The 27,170-nt window shown below is 43.7% G+C and overlaps 1 protein-coding gene across 3 annotated transcripts in view; it reads left to right on the plus strand.

Annotated features, from left to right (window-relative positions):
- The window catches only part of LOC122552189 (adhesion G protein-coupled receptor E3-like), a 63,805-nt gene that overhangs the window by 7,690 nt on the left and 28,945 nt on the right, over positions 1-27,170 (plus strand). Inside the window, exons 5-11 of one of the 3 annotated variants that reach the window (XM_043694785.2) lie at positions 491-622; positions 2,588-2,676; positions 5,042-5,140; positions 8,733-8,910; positions 13,103-13,219; positions 19,198-19,400; positions 20,776-20,946. In XM_043694785.2, coding sequence (XP_043550720.2) covers positions 491-622; positions 2,588-2,676; positions 5,042-5,140; positions 8,733-8,910; positions 13,103-13,219; positions 19,198-19,400; positions 20,776-20,946 — 989 coding nt within the window. The remainder of the gene's footprint in view (positions 1-490; positions 623-2,587; positions 2,677-5,041; positions 5,141-8,732; positions 8,911-13,102; positions 13,220-19,197; positions 19,401-20,775; positions 20,947-27,170) is intronic. The other 2 variants (XM_087983490.1, XM_087983489.1) reach the window with 2 other exon arrangements.

The following is a 27,170-nucleotide window of genomic DNA, read 5'->3' on the forward strand; positions in this document are numbered from 1 at the left end:
TGCTCTTTTATGAAATGGCATGTGTGAATCGCAGATAATGTCCACAACCCACATGCAAGAAAATACAATGAAACTGAAGTCTATTGCTTGTAATTTACCCTCTGAGTGGTACACCCTGTAGATTTGGAAATATATCACCATTCCTTCAGTGTTGCTGGGTCAGAATCCAGCTTAGGTTGAGAGCTACTAAAATGTGGGACTTGCTACAACATGGAGAGGTTGAGCATCGAGGCATGATGTAGATGAGTACATGCGGGAGAAAGGAATAGAAAGCTGTGTTGATGCAGTGGGACAATGTTGGAGGAAGCTCTTAGGTGGGAGATTCAAGATCACCATTCTTCTAATGGACAGAATGGCCTGTTTCTGTGCTGCAAATTGTATGTGATGTAGTTTAACACCAAGTTACCAAGCATTGCCACAATTGGGAGTCCGTGTAGACCAGGTTGAGTTCTGGAGCAGTTACTGTGACATCTTTTCCTCTTCACTGCAGATGTGGACGAGTGTGAGAATGAAGATGTGTGTGGCAAGAACATAACCTGTCATAACTCCTTGGGGAGTTACCGCTGTATCTGTCGGGCAGGATTTCAGCCAGTGCCAGAACAAACACAAGGGACCTGTACAGGTGAAGGCAATGATTGACACAGAGAGCTGCATGAAAATGATTATTGACACTGGGGGTTTGGGTGGGTGGACTTGTGGAAGTTGGAGGGGGTGGGGGCAGACTATATATATGAGGGGAGAACTTTGAGACCATTCCTCAGCTTTCACTCCTGATGCAGAGGTAACTTCCTGATGGACCGTATTTGCCTGAGGCCTAGGAAATTGGGCCTGAGGTCTCACCTTTGGTGTCTCTCATCAGGAATTTTGGATGACTGGCAATGACTATGAGGTCAATTCTAGGAAAGAGGGGGATAGAAAGGGCAATTGTGAGAGTTTTAGGACATCAGAAAGCTTGTGAGCTGAAACTAAATTGATTCCATCTTTAGTTGCTGGTTGCCAAGAGTCACAAGTCTGACCCTATGGAGAAAATTTTATATACAGGATTTTCCATTTTTCCTTGTTCCCTCTTTGACAGAATTACAGGGCTTAGTGGATCTATAAAAATTGACCTTCATTAATCTATAATTCTGGTTAATCTCTCTGCAGGTTGTTGAGATTGTGTTTGTCAGTTTGAAATCAACTAGGAAAAAGTGAGGACTGCAGATGCTTGAGATCAGAGTCGAGAGTGTAGTGCTGGAAAAGCACAGCAGGACAGGCAGCATCCGAGGAGCAGGAGAATAAGCCCTTCATCAGGACCTGAGAGATAAATGGGAAGGAGGGTGGCGAAGGTAATTGGGAAAGTGATAGGTGGATGAAGGTGAGGGAGAGGGTGATAGGTAAGAGGGGTAGTGATGGTCAGGTCCGGAGGGCGGTGCTGAGTTGGAGACTTGGGGCTGGGTTAATGTGGGGGAGGGGAAATGAGAAGTTGATGAAAACTACATTTATCCCATATGGTTGCAGGGTCCCAAAGCGGACTATGAGGCATTCCCCCTCCAGGCGTTGGCTGGTAACGGTTTGGCAGTGGAGGAGGCCCAGGACATGCATGTCCTTGGCAGAGTGGGAGGGGGTTCAGCCACGGAGCAATGGGCTTGGTGCAGGTGTCCCAGAGATGTTCCCTGATATCAATGATCCGCAAACAGGCATCCTGTCTCCCCAGTTTAGAGGAGACCACACCGGTCACAACGGATGCAGTAGATCATATTGGTATTGGTACAGGTAAATTTCTGATGGATGTGGACGGATCCTTTGGGGCCTTGGACGGAGGTGAGAGGGGTGGTGTTTCAGAGAACATCTCTGGGACACCCGCACCCACCAACTCCATCACTCCATGACTGAACACTTCAATTCCCCCTCCCACTCCCTTCAAGGACATGCAGGTCCTGTGCCATCTCCACTGCCAAACCGTCACCACCCGATGCCTAGAGGAAGAATACATTATATTCTGCCTTGGAACCCTACAACCACATCGGATAAATGTGGATTTCAACAGCTTCCTCATTTCCCCTCCCCCACATTATCCCAGTCCCAAGCCTCCAACTTGGCACCGCCCTCCAGTCCTGTCCATCACTCCCCCCTCTGACCTATCACCCTCTCCGTCACCTTCATCCACCTATCACTTTCCCAGCTACCTTCCCCACCCCGCTCCCATTTATCTCTCAGCCTCAACCGACAAGCCTCATTCATGATGTAGGGCTTATGCCGAAAGGTCCGCTCCTCTGGTGCTGCCTGACCTGCTGTCCTTTTCCAGCACTACACTCTCATCTCTATCAGTTTGACTCAGGTATTAACACTCTGGGTCAGAAGGGTGTTGGTATGAAATAAGGTTTTGAAAGGGTAATCTAAGCTGACTCCCCCCACCCCCCACCAAACCCCAGTACTGTCCTGATGGCGTGCTGCACTGTTGGAGGAGTATCCTTCAGATGAGATGTCAAAACTGGGTTCCATCTGTCCTGCTAGATGGGCATCAGAAATCCAAAGTAGGAAGATGGCAGAGTTTTGAATTGGGCACCAATGTTGAAAGATCTCTTAACTATTCTAATTTTTACAGTGCAACCTCTCAACTGTCCCAAACCAGAAAAGCCAAACAATTCCACCCTCGTACAGTGTGGTGGGAAGCATTCACAAATCCTTCAACAGGTATGTGACCCATGTTGTTCTATTCTCAAACTGACTGACTGAAGAAGTCCTTTTACTTAATGGGGTTCATTTCTTTGTACCCTTGATTTTTGATTGAACATGAGCATGGATTTGAAATGACTACAGGATGATTATAATGGTCACAGGTAATGATTGTTTGTAATTTTAAATTTCTTGACCATAATGTTAGGTAAACCCTTCTGTTAATTTGAACCAGACACACTGAAAAGCTCACCTTGCGCTGTAATCTGTAAAATGAACAATTTTATTCTTTAAATCCAAAAGAGAACATTAAACTACAGCTTCTTACAACTCTTTTCTCTTAAACCTTATTTTACCTCCCACCCTACATTACTGGTCTAGTAAATTCCCTCTTAAATCTATAGAAAATCAATTTTCAAAACCAGTTGTTGTCTTCTGATGTCGAACTTCCTCCGTAGATTCCTCTAGGTCATCTTCAGTCTTCTGTTGCACAACTTTCTTATGGACAGGTACCTTTCAGAGAATTATTCTGCTGGCAGTCTGTTGGTACTTGGCTGCTCTTTGCTGTTCTCCCCAACTGTTCAAAATACCCGATTTTATATACCCTAAAACATCGGACTGGCTATTGGTAAAATTCAAATTCAATTGGATTTTGGTATCTAGGGCATAAAATTAGCCGAATTTGAATTTGTTGTGTGCCATGGCAACACAGCTCCAGCTATTTGTTTCATAACTAAATGTTACATTTTTAAATTGTTCAGCACACTCTGTGCCAGCAGAAGTTTCAGCTCCCTTTAAGGTACAGTACACGTCTATAACTTCATAACAATAAGATCAGCTTTCAAATGAGGTGTTTTAAACCCAGATCCCATGAGCCTTCTTGGGTAGAACCAACATCACAGTGGCACTCTTGTGGAGAAAGCACAAGGGAGCTTCCAGTTATATCAACGTCAAGATTTAGTCCTGACTATAAATGTTTAACAGTTTATCTAGTCATTATCTAATTACTTGCATTGCTGTTTGTGGAAACATCCTGTGTGAAAGTTGGGTGACACTTTTCCTACATTACAACGTGACAAAATCAATATCATGGACAAAACAGTTACACTGCAAGGGTGAGATGAGTGTGACTGGCCTTCCATCAAGCTCACATTTAGGCCAAGTTTGGCATCAAGGAGTTCCTGCAGTGTCCAGCGCTATTCTTGACTCCAAAAATCCCAAATCAATCTGTGTCCATAAGCAGCAAGACCTGCATAATATTCAGGCTTGGGTTGATAAGCGACAAGTTGTATTCATGCCACTCAAGTGTCAGGCAATGTCTATCTCCAACAAGAGAAAGTCTGAACATGACATGCAATGGCATTTCCATCACAGAATCCCCAATAATCAGTGTTCTGGGGGTTACCATTGACCAGAAATTGAGTTGGACAAGCTATATAAGTACGGGGTCTACAAAAGCAGGCCAATCCTGCAGTGAGTAACTCATTTTCAGACGCTTCAAATCCTGTAGACTATCTACAAAACAAAAGTCAGGTATATGGTGGCGTATACTTCACTTGTCTGGGTGAATGTCGCTCCAACAACGATCGAGAAACTGGAGACCATTAGGGATAAAGTTTCCCACATGATTGGCTCCCCTTCCACCACCTTTAACATTCTACTCCTCTACCAGTGCTGACTAGTGGGACTACAGTCTGCTATTAACAAGATGCACTGTAGCAAATCACCAAGGCTCCCATGGCAGCATCACAGCAAATTGTCACCTCGAGGACAGGCATTGCTGACACTTGGAACACCATCAACCTCCAGGCCACACACCGTCCTGACGTGGAATTATATGACTGTTCCCTTGTTGTGACTGAGTTCAAGTCCTGGAACACCTTGCATCCTTTCCCCATGAACAGCACTCCAGGTGCCCCCTACACCAAATGGACTGCAAGAATTGAAGAAAGCAGTTCACCATCACCTTCTATTGGGCAATTAGGTATGGGCAATGAATAATAACCACTGGCCTAATCAGTGACACCCATTTCCTATGAACAAATAAATTCTTTAAAAATTTGTTGTAAAGCATTTTTAAATATCCGAAGGGAATGAAGGGTGCAAGGTACTTGTTCACTCAGCCCACAACAAGGTGCCCCAACACTGATGCTGTGAACTGCAGTGGGATAAATCCAGACATCACTATCTGGTACTATCCCAGTGTTATCACACTAGCTGCACAAACAACATCATGTCACTTATTTCCAGATGATACAAAGTTGATTTTCCAGCCTTTTGCTCTTGGGACTGTTGGCTTGGTGGAGTTTTAGGTTGACTTGTCTAGTGATGGTTATCAATGAGAAGGGGGGATTTTTAACTATTATCTTGTTCCACTGTCTAGCCAAACTCTGTGGGTAATGGGTCTTGCTTCATAGTAGAATCAGCTCGCCGATTACTTGACAAAGTCTGTCAGAATTTCAGCGTCACAAACGATATCCAGGTAAGGAATCATAGGCCCAGTATTTCTATATGCTCCAAAAGTGACATTGTTCTGGTGCAGTGTTCTACTCTACAAAGCTAGGAGAAAGTGAGGACTGCAGATGCTGGAGATCAGAATCAAAAAGTGTGGTGCTAGAAAAACAGAGCCAGTCAGGTAGCATCCGGAGAGCAGGAGAGTCAACATTTTGAGCATAAGTTCTTCATCAGGAATCCTGATGAAGAGCTTATGCTTGAAATGTCAATTCTCCTGCTCCTCAGATGCTGCCTGACCGGATGTGTTTTCCCAGGACCATACTTTTTGACTCTACTCCACAAAACCAGTCAGAGAAAAACAATACTAGAGCCAATCTTAAAATAGACCAATATTTACTAACAGGCTAAAACAGCACAAGCTTGTGCCTCCAAACTCAACCATCTATACTCTGTGAATGTCTCTTTAATTTTTAAAAATGTTAATGATTTTTAATTGACCTATTTTTCAAATCAACCTGTTCAAAGGTATTGTTGCACACCTCTGGAGCAAGTGGGTCTTAAAGCAGGTTCCCTCAGTCCAGTGGTCGGGACATTACCAGTATTCCATAAGAGGGCCTTTGAATGTCTCTTTATTTGGACTCAATTGTGACCCCAATTAATGCCTTCCATTAGCTCATAATTAAACACACTTGTTAACAATTAACACAAATAACTAGAACTTGGCAAGTTAATCTGATACACCGGACTTGCATGTGTACTAAAATATGGATAATATGAGTTAAGACCCCAGCTTCCTCTTTCTACCAGGATTGCACCTGACTTTAGTTTCAGCCTGTAACAAGCAGGAGTGAGTGAATTGCTCAATCTGTCAACCAAGTACTTCACTCGGGATTTTACAAACTTCCTTACAAAGAGGTATTTTTTCCTCTGTCGTCATTTGATGGTAGACAGTGGATGTTCCCATATCTCGATCTAATCTTTATATCAGAGGGAAACGAGAATCGGTGTAAGAGGAAATGAGAGAGGCATCACTACCTCTGTAGCCTCCATTGTCCCAACCCTCCAAGGTGTTTATGTTACTCAGATTCTAGCCTGTTATGTATTTCCAAGTTCAATGCTCTATCATCACCTTCTGTTGTCAGGTTCCCAGGCTCTGGAATACTATATATTTCAGCTTTTGCTCTTTTCATCATTATTTCCATTAGATCATAAAAATGTAGAAACAGGAGAAGGCCATTCAGCCCATTGGATCTCTTCCACCATTCAAGAAGAGCAGGGATGACTTGGTTTGAGCCATTGCATTACTTTCCTCATTTTCTCCAAAAACTTTGCCTTCCCTGTTTATCAAAAATCAAATTTAGCCACTAGGTTGTCCAATGGCTGACACTCCACTGCTTTCAGTGAAACAGAATTCTGAAGATTAATAGCTCTCTGACTGAAAAGGTCCTCCTTGTCATTGTTTGAAATTGAATCTCCTTATTCTGGAACAATGCTCCTTAGTTCTTGATTCCCGCCGAGGGAAAATATTCTCTGAGCATCCACCCTATCAAGCCCCTTCAGAACATAATATGTCACAATAAGATCCCGTTTCATTCTTCTAAAGTCCAATGAGTTCAAAATGAAATGAGCTTAACTTTTCCTCATAAGTTTATCACCTTCTCCCAGGAATCAGCTGAGTGGACATTCTTTGAACTACTTCTGATGCAAGTATACCCCTTTCATAATATTTTAATTTAAACAGTACTCAGATGACGTCACACAAGTGGCCATATTACTGTCGCAAGACTTTTCTACTGTTATCCATCATCCCCTTTGATGTTAAGGCAAACACTCTATTTATCTTGCTAATTACTTGCTGAACCTTCTTGCTAATATAACAGGAGATTTGAAACACAGAAGGTTCAAAGAACATGATGCCAATGAAATAAATAATTAATGTTTCAAGTCATAACAAAAGTGAAGGGAAATTAAGGTTAAATGAGGAGGCATTTACATGGAATGAAGCCTGTGAGTTGAGAAATCCTTTGTCTGTCTACTCCTTGCCATTTTGCCTCCTCCCCCCATAGAGACTCCTTTATTTTCACAGAGGGTCTGTTCGACCACTCCAGATACCCAGTCTCACTATCGCTTACAGCTGGAGGCCCTGGTACAAGTGCTCAGCACTCTTTGATGTTTCTCTACTTAAATGATGTTCTAAGCTTTTATTCTTTCTGCCAAAATGGGCAACCTCGTATTCTACCACATTACTGTCCATCTGTCCAATTGCCTTGTCCTATCTATATCCCTTTGCAGATTCTTTACATCCTCTTCAACTTGCTTTCTGACGTATTACTTTTTATTCTTTTACAGAGGGTGGACATTGTTGGCAAGTCCAGTAATTGCTGCTTTTCCTCAACTGCGTTTGAACTGAGGCCATTCCATAGGTGCTACAGACTCAGTGGGATGAAAGGCCTCTTCTATGTTTGATTCAGGGGGAGTTAAGAATCAACCACATGGCTGTGGGTCTGGAATCACGTGTAGGCCAGGCCGAGTGAAGATTGCAGGGTTCCTTCCCTAAAGAGCATTATGAACGTGCTCAGTCTTTACAACAGTCGATAATCATTTCATGGTATCTTTGCATCATAAGCCATTTTGGCTACAATGCATTTGGTTCCCCTCTTTAAAACGCACCTTAAAACCTATCTCTTTGACCAAGCCTTTTGTCGTCATGTGACCAATGTGACCTGGTGTCATACTTCTATAATCCTTCTGTTTTGATGGTGCCTGTTCTTTGAGGAAAGAAGCCCATATTTTATGTTTGGCTGATAGCCCCTTGATGAATTCTGTCTTTTGAAGGGAGACTGGATCTTCCAAACTGAATGTGGGTTGATATCCAATGGGATATTCATATCTGATGTACCTGTGGTGTCCCAACTTTGTATTGCCTGTAGGAGCCCATAAGACCTACCTCCAATAGTGGATTAATCAATGTGTAAAGTTGGTGTAAAGATGACTATTGTGAAGGTAGGAGCGTTCAAACACAGATTGTAGATTGGGCAGGATCTGAGTGATGTGTGCCAGCGGTAAAACAGTATGGACTACATGTGACTGCAGACCCACAGCAATGGGATTGACACTGAGCTGCATTCTGGAATGGGCTTAGGAAGCCATTCAGATCAAAGGAATCAAATGCTATAATTTGCAATGAGGACAAAGCAGGAGATTGGCACTAGGGAGCGTAAGTATAGGCAGAATGGGCTGAATGTCCTCCTTTGGCACTGTCAAAATTCTGTTGTTTTTTTTATTTCAAAGTTTATTTTTGTAAATTGCACTTCACTGCTGTTGTGACATGTTTCAACAGATGGGAGGAGAGAGAGGCATTAACCTCATTTATGGAGGCGGATAATTGGCAGTCACAGCTGAAGAGAGTGGAGGCCAGAAACTGGGAGGGGGGAGAAGGGAAAGGAAAGGAAGAATTCAAGACAATCACAGTGAAGGGAAAAGGAGTAAGAAAACAAAGCATTCAAGGAGGAAAAGAGTGGAGGCAGTTTGGGGAGAAAAGGAATGAGAGAAAATTAATATGAGGAGGGAAAGAAAACAGACCTGTTAGTTCAAGAAGTTATTTCTCTTTCTATTCTTAGGCCATCACAAACTTTACAAATAGTGTCTTCAGTAGGAATTCACAGCTACAGAACATGACGACCAGTCAACAGTTAAATGTAGCAGCGACCATCTTGGATCTCTTGGAGAATACGGCAATGGCTGTTGCTTTGACTTTGCCCAGTGGAGAAACAAAGTCAATATCAGAAGACTCTTTCGGTAAAGTATTACTCAGTACAAATGATAACCCTCTCGATGTTGAGTTGATGTAGAGTGTGTCTCAGAGATGGATTCTTAGAGGACCAGGGAGAAGGCAATTCTGGATTTGGTATTGTGTAACGAACCAGAATTGGTCAGGGACCTCGAAGTGAAGGAGCCATTGGGAAGTAGTGAGCATAATTCAATAAGCTTCAATCTGCAATTTGAGAGGGAGAAGGTACAGTCGGAAGTGACAGTACTTCTGTTGAATAAAGGGAACTATGGAGCTATGAGGGAGGAGCTGGCCAAAGTTCAATGGTGCAATACCTTAGCAGGGATGACCGTGGAGGAACAATGGCAGATATTTCTGTGTATAATGCAGAAGTTACAGGATCAGTTCATTCCTAAAAGGAAGAAAGATCCCAGGAGAAGGCATGGCGGCCGTGGCTGATGAGGGAAGTTAAGAAACATATAAAGTTAAAAGAGAAAAAGTATAACATAGCAAAGATAAGTGGGAAAACTGAGGACTGGGAAGCTTTTAAAGAACAACAGAGGATTACTAAGAAGGAAATACGCAGAGTAAAAATGAGGTACAAAGGTAAACTAGCCAATAATATAAAGGAGGATAGTAAAAGCTTTTTTTAAGTATGTGCAAGGCAAAGAAATGGTTAGAACTAAAATTGGGCCCTTGAAGACAGAAACAGGGGAATATATTACGGGGAACAAAGAAATGGCAGAAGAATTAAATGGGAACTTCAGATCTGTGTTCACTGGGGAAGACACAAGCAATCTCCCTGAGGTAACAGTGGCTGAAGGACCTGAACTTAGATTAGATTAGATTAGATTACAGTGTGGAAACAGGCCCTTCGGCCCAACAAGTCCACACCGACCCGCCGAAGCGAAACCCACCCATACCCCTACATTTACCCCTTACCTAACACTACGGGCAATTTAGTATGGCCAATTCACCTGACCCTGCACATCTTTTTGGATGGTGGGAGGAAACCGGAGCACCCGGAGGAAACCCACGCAGACACGGGGAGAACGTGCAAACTCCACACAGACAGTCGCCTGAGGCGGGAATTGAACCCGGGTCTCTGGTGCTGTGAGGCAGCAGTGCTAACCACTGTGCCACCGTGCAGGGAATCTATATTTGCCAGGATTTGGTGTTGGAGAGACTGTTAGGCCTGAAGGTTGATAAGTCTCTGGGGCCTGATGGTCTACATCCCAGGATACTGAAGGAGGTGGCTCGGGAAATCATGGATGCGTTGGTGATTATTTACCAGAGTTCGATAGATTCGGGGTTGGTTCCTGAGGATTGGAGGGTGGCTAATGTTATACCACTTTTTAAGAAAGGTGGGAGAGAGAAAGCAGGAAATTATAGACCAGTTAGTCTGACCTCAGTTGTGGGAAAGATGCTGGAGTCTATTATAAAGGATGAAATTACGGCACATCTAGATAGTAGTAACAGGATAGGACAGAGTCAGCATGGATTTATGAAGGGGAAATCATGCTTGACTAATCTTCTTGAATTTTTTGAGGATGTAACTCTGAAGATGGATGAGGGAGATCCAGTGTATGTAGTGCACCTGGAATTTCAGAAAGCTTTTGATAAAGTCCCACACAGGGGGTTAGTGAGTAAAATTAGGGTGCATGGTATTGGGGGCAAAGTACTAGATTGGATTGAAAATTGGTTGGCTGATAGGAAACAAAGGGTAGTGATAAACGGCTCCATTTCAGAATGGCAGGCAGTGACCAGTGGGGTACCGCAGGGATCCGTGCTGGGACCGCAGCTTTTTACAATATATGTTAATGATATAGAAGATGGTATCAGCAATAACATTAGCAAATTTGCCGATGATACAAAGCTGGGTGGCAGGGTGAAATGTGATGAGGATGTTAGGAGATTACAGGGTGACCTGGACAAGTTAGGTGAGTGGGCAGATGCATGGCAGATGCAGTTTAATGTGGATAAATGTATGGTTATCCACTTTGGTGGCAAGAACAGGAAGGCACATTACTACCTCAATGGAATCAATTTAGGTAAAGGGGCAGTACAGAGAGATCTGGGTGTTCTTGTACACCAGTCAATGAAGGCAAGCATGCAGGTACAGCAGGTAGTGAAGAAGGCTAATAGCATGCTGGTCTTCATAACAAGAAGAATTGAGTACAGAAGCAAAGAGGTGCTACTGCAGCTGTACAGGGCCCTGGTGAGACCACACCTGGAGTACTGTGTGCAGTTCTGGTCTCCAAATTTGAGGAAAGACATTCTGGCTATTGAGGGAGTGCAGCGTAGGTTCACGAGGTCAATTCCTGGAATGGCGGGATTACCTTACGCTGAAAGACTGAAGCGACTGGGCTTGTATACCCTTGAGTTTAGAAGACTGAGAGGGGATATGATTGAGACATATAAGATTATGAAAGGATTGGACACTCTGGCAGCAGGAAACATGTTTCCACTGATGGGTGAGTGCTGAACCAGAGGACACAGCTTAAAAATACGGTGTAGACCATTTAGGACAGAGATGAGGAGAAACTTCTTCATGCAGAGAGTGGTGGCTGTGTGGAATGCTCTACCCCAGAGGGCAGTGGAGGCCCAGTCTCTGGATTCATTTAAGAAAGAGTTGGATGGAGCTCTCAAAGATAGTGGAATCAAGGGTTATGGAGATAAGGCAGGAAGAGGATACTGATTAGGAATGATCAGCCATGATTATATTGAATGGCGGTGCAGGCTCGAAGGGCTGAATGGCCTACTCCTGCACCTATTGTCTATTGTCTATTGTCTCTTAATCAAAGGAAAGGTTGTTTATTTTAGGTTTTAAGGTCTGCACTGTTTGAGCCAATTAGCACTTTTAATTAAAGCCATATCAATTAAAATTAAAATCTGATTAAAAACTTCAAACAATATTTCCTAGAACTGTTTTAAGGAGCATGTAGAAACATTGTTGTCAATGATGCTGTGTCGCACAGCTGAGGAAGTTCCTAGATTGTATTTGATTATCACAATTCCACAGAAACAGGGCTAAGGAAATTTATATCTGTTTAAGTTACTGCTTCTGTACACAAGACCATAAGATGTAGGAGCAATTCGGCCAATTCTACCTTTTCCCTGTAACCTTCGATCCCCTAAATATAGAAGAATCTTGCTATCTCTGACTTAAAGATACTCGGTGACCTGATATCCATAGCCTTCTCTGGAAATGAGTTGAGCCGATTCACCACCCTCTAGCTGAAGAAATTTCTCCTCACTTCAATTCTGAAAGTTCATCCCTTCACTCCGAGACTGTGCCCTATGGTGTTAGTCTCTCCTCCTGGTGGAAACATCTTCTCCACATTCAATTAGATCCTCCCAAATTCAAAAGTATCAGATGTTAGAAAGTGATAGTATGGGAATATTGATTGAGAACAGGTTTCTAACTCCTGTGCTGTGAATCAATGTTTGCACTGTCTCCTCTCGGCCTCTTTGGGTTATTTTAATGCCTGTCAGGCAGAGGATTGAGGACTTATGTCTCACTCCAGAGGTTTTGAGTACAAGATCAAGGCAGGTGATCCCACAGCAGTTCTGACGCAGCATTGCAGTGCCAGAGGGACTGTCTTTCACATCAGGCATTAAATCAAGATTCCTTGGGATTGTTAAATAACTGATGCCCAATTGCAGAATCACATTGAACAATAATGTTTTGTTGTGGGCTTTGCAAATGCAGGCTGGTTTGATGGGGTCCCACACTGACACTGAAATTCATACGTAACATTGTTTAGTTGTCTGCTGGGTGGAATGTCCTGAGTATGCTCATAGCTATGCTAAGAACCATAGTAAAATAGTCAGTCGCGCTTGCAATGAGGCTCATTTGCTCCTGCAAGAGCAATGAACATTCATGCACAGGAACTCATTCTCTGGGAACAAAGGAATATGTTCAACGACAAACAAAGAGAGGCTGCAGAAACTCAGTAGATTTGGCAGCATTCTGTGAAGTGAGAAAGAGTTTATGCTTTGAATCCAAAAGGACTGTTCTTCAGAAATCATGAGAAATCTTGATGTGTCTGGCTGAGGGGCAAAGTGCAGACAGGCAAGACAGGGAAGCGGTGAGTATTTAGGTAGGCTCACAATGAATCATCAAGTAACATCAAAGACAAGTAAACCTGTGAGAGAGAAAGAGGCATGGTGATTTCAATAGGCACTGCATCCTTCACAAAGCCCTATCTTTACTTTTAGCTGGCAAGATCCAGGTGTTTGGTAATCAAAGTATGCCAGACGACTTGGCAAGAATCAAGATCCGGAATAACATCATGGAGATAAACTGGAGAACGGTCATGGGAGCAAAAAACACTGGTAAATGTTTACTTTCTTTTGCAACCAAATTTGTATTTTCCAATCCTCTGTGTGAAGAATTGCTTCTCCTCTCTTCCTTCTTTCCTTCCCCTCTCTCTCTCTCTCTCTCTCCCTGCCCCCCCCCCCCCCCCCCCCCCCCCCCCCCACCACCACCCCTTCCCCAAACCCCACCTCTTCCATCACCTTACTCATTCCTCCCTTTCTATGTTGGTATTCTTGGAACGAAGGGGTTTGTCTGAAAAGAAAAACTGAGAAGATAGTTCTGTACTCTAGAGGACTGAGCGGTGACCTTTCTGAAACAGCCAGGATTCAGAGTGGCTTGACTGAACAGATGTTGAGAGGATGTTTCCACTTGTGGGGCAATCTACAACTGAAGGTAATGTCACCGTGGTCCTACCAGACCACAGGGCCTCTCTGTCATTTAGAGAGAGGTGACTGATGGTGTTTTAAACTCAGGGTCATCACATCTGAGGTGAGCAAAGAGGTTGAGAAGGAGCAATCTTCATGATTTGTTGCAAGATGAGAGCGGAGTAGGACGCTCCAGACGGAGCTTGTCTGCTTCGTTGCTCTTCTTCTTTTCCTCATTCTCTTCTCTTTTTTTCTTCAAGTGGTTCGTTTCTCTTCTTGTTCTCCTTTTTCTTTTCTTCTGTTTGACTCCTGGCCTCTGACCACCTCCAACAAGGAGCAATGAAGCGCAGCCTGCAGCGAGCGATGAGCCCCTTCATCGACGAAGATTCCCAGCCTCTGATGATGATTCCCACCATCCGGCCAGCTCATCTGCTTCATTAATGTCCTATGAGGAAGGAAACTGCCCTCCATACTTGATCTGGTCTTCATGTGACTCCAGACTCACAGCAATGTGTGGTTGACTCTTAAATGCCCTCTGGGCAATTAGGGGTAGACAATAAATGCTGCCCTCATCAGTGACACACGCATCCCATGATTGAATAAAAGAAACTGAGCGAACTAGGGTCCACAGGTCTCCCATGGGAGAGGGAGATGAGGAGGAGTCTCTTCTCTCAGAGGCTCATTAGACCTTAGAGTTCCCTGCCCCAATATGCAAGGATGGAGTTTGCATATACTTGCATCCTTGCATATACATTTCATCATGTGGGTGTGATGGAGACAGGAAGGAAAGTGGAATTAAATTCACTACCAGGTCAGCTGCGATTCTATTGAATGGATTATTCTCTGGATTATTCCAAATGTCACACAATTACCCATTGAGTAAAGGACTAAAAGGCTAGAGCTGTTGAATACATGGCTCATTATCTCTTGGCTCTTTGTTGAAATTTCCACACATATTGGCTGCTGTGAATCCAGTAATTATTCTTCAAAGAACTTAATTGGCTGTAGAGTGTTTTCAGAAATCCTGTGATCATGAAAGATGCTGTATGAATGCAAGTTCATACATATGCTTGTGAGCTCTTGTGGCAATCAATACTTGTACAAGTTTTCCCACCTCTGCTCATGCATTACAAGCTGTTGTTTTGTCTGAGATTTGAACAATAGATAGAACAATAGAGAATAGATGCAGGAGTGGGCCATTCTGCCATTCGCGCCTGCACCACCATTCAATATGATCATGGCTGATCATTCTTAATCAGTATCCTGTTCCTGCCTTATCTCCATAACCCTTGATCCCACTATCCTTGAGAGCTCCATCCAACTCTTTCTTAAATGAATCCAGAGACTGGGCCTCCACTGCCCTCTGGAGCAGAGCATTCCACGCAGCCACCACTCTCTGGGTGAAGAAGTTTCTCCTCATCTCTGTCCTAAATGGTCTACCCCATATTTTTAAGCTGTGTCCTCTGGTTCAGCACTCACCCATCAGCGGAAACATGTTTCCTGCCTCCAGAGTGTCCAATCCTTCAATAATCTTACATGTCTCAATCATATCCCCTCTCAGTCTTCTAAACTCAAGGGTATACAAGCCCAGTCGCTCCAGTCTTTCAGTGTAAGGTAGTCCCAGGAATTGACCTCGTGAATCTACGCTGCACTCCCTCAATAGCCAGAATGTCTTTCCTCAAATTTGGAGACCAGAACTGCACACAGTATTCCAGATGTGGTCTCACCAGGGCCCTGTACAGCTGCAGAAGAACCTCTTTGCTTCTATACTCAATTCCTCTTGTTATGAAGGCCAGCATGCTATTAGCCTTCTTCACTACCTGCTGTACCTGCATGTTTACCTCATTGACTGGTGTACAAGAACACCCAGATCTCTCTGTACTGCCCCTTTACCTAAATTGATTCCATTGAGGTAGTAATGTGCCTTCCTGTTCTTGCCACCAAAGTGGATAACCATACATTTAACCACATTAAACTGCATCTGCCATGCATCTGCCCACTCACCTAACCTGTCCAGGTCACCCTGTAATCTCCTAACATCCTCCTTACATTTCACCCTGCCACCCAGCTTAGTATCATCAGCAAATCTGTTAATGTTATTACTAATACCATCTTCTACATCATTAATATGTATTGTAAAAATCTGCAGTCCCAGCACTGATCCCTGCGGTACCCCACTGGTCACTGCCTGCCATTCCGAAACAGAACCGTTTATCACTACTCTTTGTTTCCTGTCAGCCAACCAACTTTCAATCCAAGTTAGTACTTTGCCCCCAATACCATGCATCCTAATTTTGCTCACTAACCTCCTATGTGCGACTTTATCAAAAGCTTTCTGAAAGTCCAGGTGCACTACATCTACTGGATCTCCCTTGCCATCTTCAGAGTTACATCCTCAAAAAATTCCAGATTAGTCAAGCATGATTTCCCCTTCATAAATCCATGCTGACTCTGACCTATCCTGTTACTACTATCCAGATGTGTTGTAATTTCATCCTTTATAATACACTCCAGCATCTTTCCCACCACGGAGGTCAGACTAACTGGTCTATAATTTCCTGCTTTCTCTCTCCCACCTTTCTTAAAAAGTGGTACAACATTAGCCACCCTCCAATCCGCAGGAACTGATCCCGAATCTTTCGAACTCTGGAAAATAATCACCAACGCATCCACGATTTCTCGAGCCACCTCCTTCAGTACCCTGGGATGTAGACCATCAGGCCCGGGGACCTATCAATCTTCAGACCTAACAGGCTCTCCAACACCAATTCCTGGCAAATATAAATTCCCTTCAGTTCAGGTCCTTCAGCCACTGTTACCTCAGGGAGATTGCTTGTGTCTTCCCTAGTGAACACAGATCTGAAGTACCAATTCAATTCTTCTCCTATTTTTTTGTTCCCCATAATATATTCCCCTGTTTCTGTCTTCAAGGGCCCAATTTTAGTCTTAACCATTTTTTTGCCTTTCACATACCTAAAAAAGCTTTTACTATCCTCCTTTACATTTTTGGCCAGTTTACCTTCGTACCTCATTTTTTCTCTGCGTATTTCCTTCTTAGTAATCCTCTGTTGTTCTTTAAAAGCTTCCCAGTCCTCAGTTTTCCCACTTATCTTTGCTATGTTATACTTTTTCTCTTTTAACATTATATGTTTCTTAACTTCCCTCGTCAGCCACAGCCACCCATGCCTCCTCCGAAGATCTTTCTTCCTTTTTGGAATGAACTGATCCTGCATCTTCTGCATTATACACAGAAGTGTCTGCCATTGTTCCTCCACTGTCATCCCTGCTAAGGTATTGCACCATTGAACTTTGGCCAGCTCCTCCCTCATAGCTACATAGTTCCCTTTATTCAACTGAAGTATTGTCACTTCCAATTGTACCCTCTCCCTCTCAATTTGCAGATTGAAGCTTATTGTATTATGGTCACTACTTCCCAATGGCTCCTTCACTTCGAGGTCCCTGATCAATTCTGGTTCGTTACACAATACCAGATCCAGAATTACCTTCTCCCTGGTAGGTTCCAGCACCAGCTGTTCTTAGAATCCATCTCAGATGCACTCCACAAAGTCTCTTTCTTGAGGTCCAATACCATCTTGATTCTCCCAGTCTACCTGCATGTTGAAATCCCCCATAACAACTGTAGTAACATCTTTGCGACAGGCCAATTTCAGCTCCTGATTCAACTTACATCTGGCATCCAGACTACTGTTTGGGGGCCTGTAGATAACTCCCCAGATGGTCTTTTTACCCTTAGAATTTCTCAGCTCTATCCATACTGACGCTACATCCCCTGATTCTAGGTCCCCCCGTGCAAGGAACTGAATATCATCCCCTATAAACATGGCCACCCCACCCCCTCTGCCCGTCAGTCTGTCCTTACGATAGCACGTGTAGCCTTGAATATTCATTTCCCAGGCCCCGTCCACTTGAAGCCACATCTCAGTTATCCTCACAATATCGTATCTGCCAATTTCCAAAAGAACCTCAAGCTCATCCATCTTATTTCTAATGCTTTGTGCATTCATATATATGCACACCCTTCCCATCAACTCCTATTTCACTCCTATAGCATGATCCCTTTTTGAGCTTTCTGCTTCATTGATACCGTTGTCTTTCTTGACTTCCCTTGTTTTAACTTTCCCTCCAATTTCCTTCTTAAACATCCAATTTGTCCCCTCCCCCCCCGCTACTTAGTTTAAACACAGCTGTGTTGCAGTAGCAAACCTGCCTGCCAGAATGCTGGTCCCCAACCTATTAAGGTGCAAACTGTCTCTCTTGTATAATTTATGCTTACCACAAAACATACTCCAGTGATCCAAGAATTTAAATCCTTGCTTCCTGCACCAGATCCCCAGACACACGTTCAAGTCCATTACCTCCCTGTTTCTGGCCTCACCAGCCCGAGGAACTGGAAGCAAACTGGAGATAACCACCCTGGACGTCCTGCTTTTCAGCCTTCTTCCTAGTTCTCTGAAGTCCCGCTGTAGTATGTTCCTCCTCTTCTTCCCGTTATCATTTGTGCCGACATGTACCACCACCTCTGACTCTTCACCTTCGTCTTTGAGGATTTCCTGCACTCTGTCTGTGATGTCTTTAACCCTGGCGCCAGGAAGGCAACACACCATCCTTAAGTCCCACCTGCTGCCACAAAAACCCCGGTCAGTTCCTCTCACTATGGAGTCCCCTATTACCACAGCTCTGTGCGATGTCCGACTCTTCCGCTCTGCCTCCACGCCAACTTTTGATTGACAGACCTGGCCGCCTCGTGGACTGGCAGTGTCATCTGTCTCTACTGTTTCCAAAAGATTCAACTTGTTCCTGACAGATACTTCCCCTGGGGTCTCTTGCACCTGTCTCCTCTCTGCCTTCCTCATCGTCTGCTCTCTTCTGGTATGGTCGGCGTAATAACCTCGGTGTAATAATCTTGTCCAGAAAGATCTCGTTTTCTCGGATGAGCCTAAGGTCCTCGAGTTCTTTCATCAGTGCTGCAATATGTTCTGTCAGTAGCTGAATGTGCACATACTTTCCACACTTATATGAGCCCACTGAACCAGCTTGGCAGTCATGTCTTCACCCTCTTCAACTGTGGCGTAATCACTTCACTAAACCTCCTTGTCAAAGACTCCTGAGCTAAAGCCTCACTCTTCACTCCACAGGAGCTTTCTTGGACCCTCTTTTTGGGGCAAGTCTGTGGACTTTTAATTTAGGTTAGAGGAGGAGGGTGGGAGAGAGGCCCTACTTTGTAGGACCTGGGGTCTAGAACACACCCACTCAAAAACAATCACTTACCTTCCCGACTGGCTTTGCTCTGACTTCACTTCTGCCCAGCACCCACCGTTCTCTGCTGCAAAAAGACCATTAGTACTCTTGCAATTCTGTCCTGATGAGTGCAAGGCAGAAGGCTGTGAACATTTCTCCTTTTTCAGTTTCTGTGCTGCTGAGTGACTCATATGTTTTTTACGATGTTCAAAAATTGACTTACTTTAATATTTGAAATCATTCTACACTCCATCATTGGAATGGACACAATGAGCTGTAGAATTGGACTTATAGCTAGATCAACTACTGTTGCCAAATTATTTCAGATGACTTGACACTCACCCAAAGTCGAAATCACTTTGCTCCCCCAGACTTTGCTGCAGTCTCCTTCTTTGTATTCAGTGACATGGAATCCATTTTGAACAGCGAGATCCGTAAAGATGGCGTCAGGCAGTTGGAGGCAACTGAAGGAACAGGCTGGTTAAACTCCAAAGTGGTAACAGCCAGAATCAGTAACAAAGCAGCCAGCCACGACCTGACAGAAATGGTCAATTTTACACTGAAACTAAACCAGGTTTGTAAGGGTGACTTTCAGGCTTGTCATGCAACAGGAACTGTATTGGTCCAAGATGAACGATTGGACAGCATAGTGAGATGTTTTACTCTGTGTCTAACCCTGTGCTGCCCTGGAAGTGTTTGATGGTTCAGTGTAGAGGGAGGTTTACTCTGTGTCTAACCCCATGCTATCACTATCCTAGGAATGTTTGTTGGAGACAATGTAGAGGGGCTTTACTTTCTGTTTATGTTTAGTTTTAAAGAGTACAGGGAATCTTATTTTCTGTTCAAAAGAGAAGAGGGATATTCATGCCATATCTAATTCACGCTGTATTTGTCTAGGGAGTGTTTGATGGGGACACTGCTTAAGGACTTTTCTTTCAGTTTAATAGCATTTAATGCCCTGTGTCTAACTGCGTTCTGTACCTGTCCTGGAATGTTTGATGGTGACAGTGCAGAGGCAGCTTTACCCTGTATCTATCACATGCTCTCTCTGTCCTGGGAGAGTTTGATGGGGATAGTATTGTTATGGATCAGACCAGACCCCCTCAAAACATTTGAAAAAAGTGGCCCAGACCTTAACTTTGCTCGTTGTTTTAAGCAGGTGTAATGTGGATTTTCCAGGAGGAATGCAGGTGGTCATACCACGTAGTTTTAATCAAAACAGTATTTATTTACAGAGTACCGAATGGAACACAAACAAAAGAGAACAGAGTACTGAATAACCTACCTGTCCAAAAATCCAACAGATTATCCCAATTTAGTGATACTGTTCCAATACTTGCAACAATCGTTATAAACACTCCTGGCACAAAAGGTAAAATCAAACACAGGGTCTTACAGGAGAGAAATCAGAGCGAGGAGGATCAGCCTGGACCTGCTTATTTGGATCCAGCAGCTTTTACAACTGCCTGATTGCTTTCAGTGTGTAGCCAGACCAGAGAAAAGCTGAGCTGGAAGAACTGGCTACTCCTCTTTCATCGTACAAATGTTTAATTTGAAAGCCTTTTTTCCTGAGGCAGTATGTATTTGTTATAATCAAATTGGCCCTAAAAAAACTTCAACCCCAGACTTTTCAGAGTCTTTGTCTTTTACGACCAGTGAAAAAAAAGCCAAGGACAACATAACCTTGTTAAAGGAGCAGCCTCGTCACAGTGTAGAGAGAGCTTTGCTCTGTATCTAACACCATGCGATACCTGTGCTCAGAGTATTCGATGGGGACAGTGTAGAGTGAGATTTTACTGACATTCCTTCAATAATCGTATGAAATAGTTTCTATTTTGAACTATGTACTCATTGTCTGATTGTTCAGTTCTGGCGCGGTTCAGAGAGGTGGGAATATTTAAATCTGTGGTAGGTGCAGGCTGTTTAACGAGGTTTGTTCCTTCATGCAGGATACCAAAGATAACGAAAAGGCCGAATGCGTTTATTTGAAGATAACAGAAGGGGGAAGTTTCTGGTCCTCTGAGGGCTGCTTCCCTATTAGTTCCAATGGAAGCTACGTAGTATGCCAATGTAACCATCTGACGAGCTTTGCAATTTTAATGTCTGCAATTGAGATCGAGGTAAAACTTCATTCAAACTCTGGTGAAAGAGTGAAGTAAATCCGAAGACAGAAGAAACAGAAAAGTGTTAACAGTCAGAAACCAGAGATTGAGAGAATCAAAGAGTCAGGAATCAGACACACAAGATTAGGTGATGATGTCGAGTCAGAATAACACTTCAGGGTGTCAGAGAGCAGGAAAGTGACTCCATTAACGACTACTGAGTGATCTAGAGAGTGAGCCCACAGACTCCTGAAACAAGAAATAAAATATCCTTTATTGTCACGTGTATTCAATATAAAATGCAGTGAAAAGTGTGAGCAGGTGACTCCAAAATGGGTGGTGCAGTGGACAGTGAAGGAGGTTATCTTGGGAACAAAAACAAGCTGCTGGAAAAGCTCAGAAGATCTGGCAGCATCTGTGAAGAGAAGTCAGAGTTAACATTTCATGTCCAGTGACCCTCACTCAGAACCGAAGGTAGCTAGGAAAATGTTGGTTTATATGCAGAAGATAGGGTTGGGAGGGGGGTCAGGAGTAAAAATAGATTAGATTAGATACTCTGCAGTATGAAAACAGGCCTTTCAGCCCAACAAGTCCACACCGTGTCTCCAAAGAGCAACCCACCCAGATCCATTCCCCTACCTAATATTTACCCCTGACTAATGCACCTAACACTATGCGCAATTTAGCATGGCCAATTCACCTGGCCTGCACATCTTTGGATTGTGGGAGGAAACCTGAGCACCCGGAGGAAACCCACGCAGACACGGGGAGAATGTGCAAACTCCACACAGTCACCCAAGGCAGGAATCGAACCCAGGTCCCTGGTGCTATGAGGCAGCAGTGCTAACCACTGAGCCACCGTGCTGCCCAAAGGTGGGGATAGAGCCCAAAGAGAGAGAAGAACAGTTGGACAGACAAAGGAATGGATAACAATCTGGCTAGGAGAGTAAATAGCTGTTAATGGAGACTATGTGATAACAAGGTCTGGTGTGTGGAGTAATGGGCTAGGACATGGGAGATTTCAATCTCTAAAATTATTAAACGTGACATTGAATCCAGAGGGCTGCAGAGTCCCCAAGCAGAAAATGAGGTCTCCTTCTTCCAGCTTCACTGGAAGACTGCAGCAAGCCTCAGACAGAGACATTGGCCAGGGAACAGGGCGGTGTGTTAAAATGACAGGCAACTGGAAGCTCAGGGTCATTTTTGTGGGCAGAATGTAGATTTTCAGTGAAACAGTCACGTAGTCTCTGCTTCGTTTCCCCAATGTAGAGGAGACCACATTGTGAGCAGCGAATACAGTCGACTAAATTGTGTGAAGTGTAGGTAAAATGCAGCTTCACCTGGAAGGTATGTTTGGGCTCTTGGACACTGAGAAGAGAGGAGGTAAATGGGCAGGTGAGATTGCAAGGGAAAGTGCCGTGGAGCTATGGGTGGGGTGTCAGGATAGAAGGAGAGGTAGACCAGGGTGTCCCAGAGGGAACGGTCCCTGTGGAAGGCGGACATGGGAGAGGAGGAGAATATGTGTCTGCTGCTGGCATCTTATTGGAGGTAGCAGAAATGGTAGTTGATGATTTTCTGGAGGTGGATGCGGATAGGATGGTGGGTAAGCACAAGATAACCCTATTGCCTATTTATGGGAGGGAAGAGAGGGAATGAGGGCAGAAGTGCAGGAGATGAATCAGACCTGGTCAAGAGCCCTGTCAACAACGGTGCTGGGGGATCCTTGGCTGAGGAAGAGCATGGACATTTTGGAGGCTCCCTTGTTGCAGTTGGCCTCTTCGGAACAAATATGACAGAGATGGAGGAACTAACAGAATGAAATGGAGCCTATACAGGAAGCAGGGGGCAAGGATGTATAGTCCAGGTAGCTGTGGGAGCTGGTGGGTTTCTAGTGGATATTAGTGGACAGTTAAGCCCCAGAAATGTCAGAGAAGGGAAGAGAGGAGTCAGAGATGGACCAGGTGAAAGTGAGGGTGATTTGGAAATTGGAAACAAAATCCATGAACCTTTTCGATTTCAGACAAGAGAGGAAATCCATGATGTCATGGATTTGTCGGAGAAAGAATTGTGGCTGGGGTCCCAGATAGGACTGGAACAAGGAATGTTCCATGTAACCCACAAAGAGACAGATAGAACTGGGGCCCATGAGGGTTACCATGGTCACCCCTCTGACCTGAAGAAAATGAGAGGAGTGGATTTTGGAGTAGGTTATATCAGGGATTTGCAGCCTCTGATTCCAGGGAGTGGAATCAGAGGGAGGAGCACGGAGTAGTGGCCCAAACTGTGACCTGAGAGAGTGATCACTGAGACCCAACTGAAGACCTCAGAGTAACCCAGACTATGATCCGAGAGAGTGACCACTGAGACCCAACTGAGGACCTCAGAGTGACCCAGACTATGACCTGAGAGAGTGACTGCTCTGTGACGCTAGAGTGACCTCAAACACTGTAATGACCTTGGAAACTCCAGAACAGGCTGGGACTGTTTTCCCTGGAGCTTCTGAGGCTAAGGGGTGACCTTATAGAGGTTTATAAAATTATGAGGGGCATGGATAGGATAAATAGATAAAGTCTTTTCCCTGGAGTTGGGGAGTCCAGAACTAGACAGCATAGGTTTAGGGTGAGAGGGGAAAGATATAAAAGAGACCTAAGGGGCAACTTTTTCACGCAGAGGGTGGTACATATATGGAATGAGCTGCCAGAGGAAGTGGTGGAGGCTGGTCCAATTGCAACATTTAAAAGGCATTTGGATGGGTATATGAATAGGAAGGGTTTGGAGGGATATGGGCTGGGTGCTGGCAGGTGGGACTAGATTGGGTTCAGATATCTGGTCGACATGGACAGGTTGGACTGAAGGGTCTGTTTCCATGCTGTACATCTCTATGACTCTATGACCACAGATTGGCACAAAATATTACTCCAGTAAGTGGATGTGTTGAAAACCCAGGACGTATACCAGGGAATGAACCCAGCCAGTGACCTGAGGAAATGATCTCTCAACTGCAAACAGAACAATGAAGCCAGTCAGAATGCAGCAAGAAGCAGACAGAAAGCAGGCAATTAACCTGTCAGTGATCACAGTGCAGCCTCTCTGACACTTTCAGGAAGTTTTCAGTGCTACACCAGGATCTGGGACTTCATTTGCGGAACCTCAGCAAGATATAATTATACACCATGTGGTATCAAGTGAAACTGGGGCTTCCATTCAGTAAAATAGTGTGACATTTTCAGGGACACAACAGATGAAGTATACAGAACATCAGCATTACCAACCACACACAGACAGATGGGTGGTTCCATGGAACTGGGCTGAATTGTGTTTCTTCTTTCTGAAAAGAATGAAAGGAGAAGTTATAATTATAATGGGGATAGAATCATACAGTGCAAAAACAGACTCTTCAGTCCAACCCGTCCATGCTGACCAAGTTTCCCAAATTAAACTAGTCCCATTTGCCTGCATTTAGCCCTTATCACCCTAGCCCTTTCCCATTTTTGCACGTGTGCAAATGTCTTTGAAATGTTGTAACTGTACCAGCAGCTTCCACTTTCTGTGGCAATTCATTCCATTTATGAACTACTCTCTGTGTAAAAACATTGCCTCACACATTATTCAGACCTGACACTCCAATCTTATGATTGAGGGAGTGCGACACTGTCCAGGATACCGTCGTTCAAATGTGAAATTAAATCAAGGACCTTCCTGCTGTGTTAGGAGGATGTTAATGTTCACATTGTGTTATTTTTAAGGAAAACTGTGGAGTTGTCCCAACACCAATATTTATCCCAGAAGCAACATCCCTGAAAATAAAAAAATGATGGACAAAGTGTGAAATAGGTTGTGGCACAGGGGTAGGAGCCCTATCCCTGATCCAGGAGACCTAGGTTTAAGTGTCACCCACTCCAGAGGTGTGTGTTAACATCTCTGAACAGATTGATTAAAACAACGCGAATGCTAGATATCTGAAATCACAACAGATGTTGCTGGAGCAACCCAACAGGTCTGGCGACCTCTGGAGACAGAGACCCACAGTTAATATTTTGAGCCCAGTCTGACTGTTCTTTCAGAATAGGCTAACACTGTTTTACATGAGTGAAATTTGCCAGACAACCATGGACTCATTTAAAAGAGATGGCTGGCAGTGAGTATAACCTGGGGATGACCATGCCCCAGACAAAGAATGAACTTACAGAGGCAGGGTCTTCATGTTGACCTCAGTTGTTTGCACCCTTGAAATTAATTTGCATTAGCTGCAGCTCAGATTGCCATCCAATCTGTCACAGTTCCTGGTAAAATCTCACGCAGCAGAGGTCAAACTGAGGGAATATAACTATGGTGTTATTTTATATTTAGATTCAATAGGAGGTCTTATAAAAAGAGATTAGTGAGATATCTGATCCATTAATTTGGATATTCAAAGTTTTCTGCATGCGGGGAAGTGTCCATTTGACTGGAAAATACTGAATGTAACTCAAGTAAAAGCAAAACACTGCGATGATGGAAATCTGAAACAAATACAGAGAAAGCTGCAGAAACTCAGCAGGTCTGGCAGCATCTATGAACAGTTAAACTTTTTAATCTGGTATGACTCCTCTTTTGAACACCTTTATTCAAAACAGGAGGGAGACAGAAAGCAGGAAATCAAAAGCCAATTAATTTAACATCTGTCCGAGAGAAGATATTAGAAGCTATTATAAGGACTCAGAAATATTCAAGGTAATCAGGCAGAGTCAAAGTGGTTTTGTGAAAAGGAAGTCATGCTTAACCAATTTATTGGAATTCTTTGAAGAAATAGCTTATGTTATGGGTAAAGTGGCAGATGTAGTGTACTTAGATCTCCAGAAGGTATTTGATAAGGTGCTGCTTCAAAGATTATTGCAGCAAATGAACTTTATTGGTGGAGGGGGTAATACATTGGCATGGAAAGAAGATTGACTGGTTAACAGGAGTTAACATAAAATGTGTTAGCAAGATGTCATGTCTGGTGTTCTACAGGGATCAGTGCTGGCACCTCAATTTTTAATGATTTATATCAATGACTTGGATAAAAAGGTTGAAACTAACTAAGGGATAGCTAAATTTGCCAATGCCACAAAAATAGGTGGAAGCGAAAGTTGCATCAAAGACATAGGAGGTACCAACACATATAAATAGATTGAGTGAGTAGGCGAGGATCTTGCAAATGAAGTATAATGTGAGAAAATGTGGAATTGCCTATTCTGTCAGGAAGAATTATAAAGAGGCATATTATTTAATTGGTGAGAGTTTGTGAAGCTCCGAGATGTAGAGAGACTTGTGCCGCAGTAGTACATGAATCACAAAACGCAATAATTCAGCTACAGCTAGTATTTAGGAAAACTAATAGAATGTTTTCATTTATTATGAGGGGGATTGAATACAAAGGTATGGAAGTTATGTTCCAGTTCTACAAGGTACCAATGAAACTACATGTGGAGTATTGTGTACAGTATTGGTCTCCTTATTTTAGGAAGGAAGTAAATGTGTATGAATCAGTTCAGAGAAGGTTTACTGGGCGGCAAGTCACTGGATTCGAAACATTGATTTTGTTTTGCACTCCACCGATGCTGCCAGACCTGTTGAGTTTCTCCAACAATTTCTGCATTTGTTTATTTTACATCTCCAGCAACTAGACAGAGCGTGGTGGTGGGTTGCTTTTCAGATAGGAGGCTTATGACCAGTGATATGCCACAAGGATCAGTGCTGGGTCCACTGCTTTTCATCATTTATGTAAATGATTCGGATGTGAACAGAGGAGGTGTGGTTAGTAATTTTACAGATGATATCAAAATTAGAGTTGTAGTGGACAGTGAAGAAAGTTACCTCAGAGTACAACCAGACCTTGATCAGATGGGCTAATGGGCTGAAGTGTGCACAGGTGGAGGTTAATTTTAGATAAATTTGAGGTGTTTTATTTTGGAAAGGCAAATCAGGGAAGTACTTATACACTTCATGGTAAGGTCCTGGAGAGTGTTGCTGAATGAAGAGACCTTGGAGTGCAAGTTCATAGTTCTTTGCAAGTGGAGTCACAGGTAGACAGGAGAGTGAAGGAGGTGTCTGGTTTGCTTGCCTTTATTGGTCAGTGCATTGAGTATAGGAGTTGGGAGATCATGTTGCAGCTGCGCAGGACATTAGTTAGGCCACAATTGGAATACTGCATGCAGTTCTGGTCTCCCTGCTGTAAGAAGGATGTTGTGAAACTTGAAAGGATTCAGAAAACATTTGCA

The sequence above is a fragment of the Chiloscyllium plagiosum genome, unplaced genomic scaffold, assembly GCF_037043375.1.
Source record: "Chiloscyllium plagiosum isolate Xiang-an unplaced genomic scaffold, Cpla_swu_hap1 HiC_scaffold_45, whole genome shotgun sequence".
NCBI lineage: Eukaryota > Metazoa > Chordata > Chondrichthyes > Orectolobiformes > Hemiscylliidae > Chiloscyllium > Chiloscyllium plagiosum.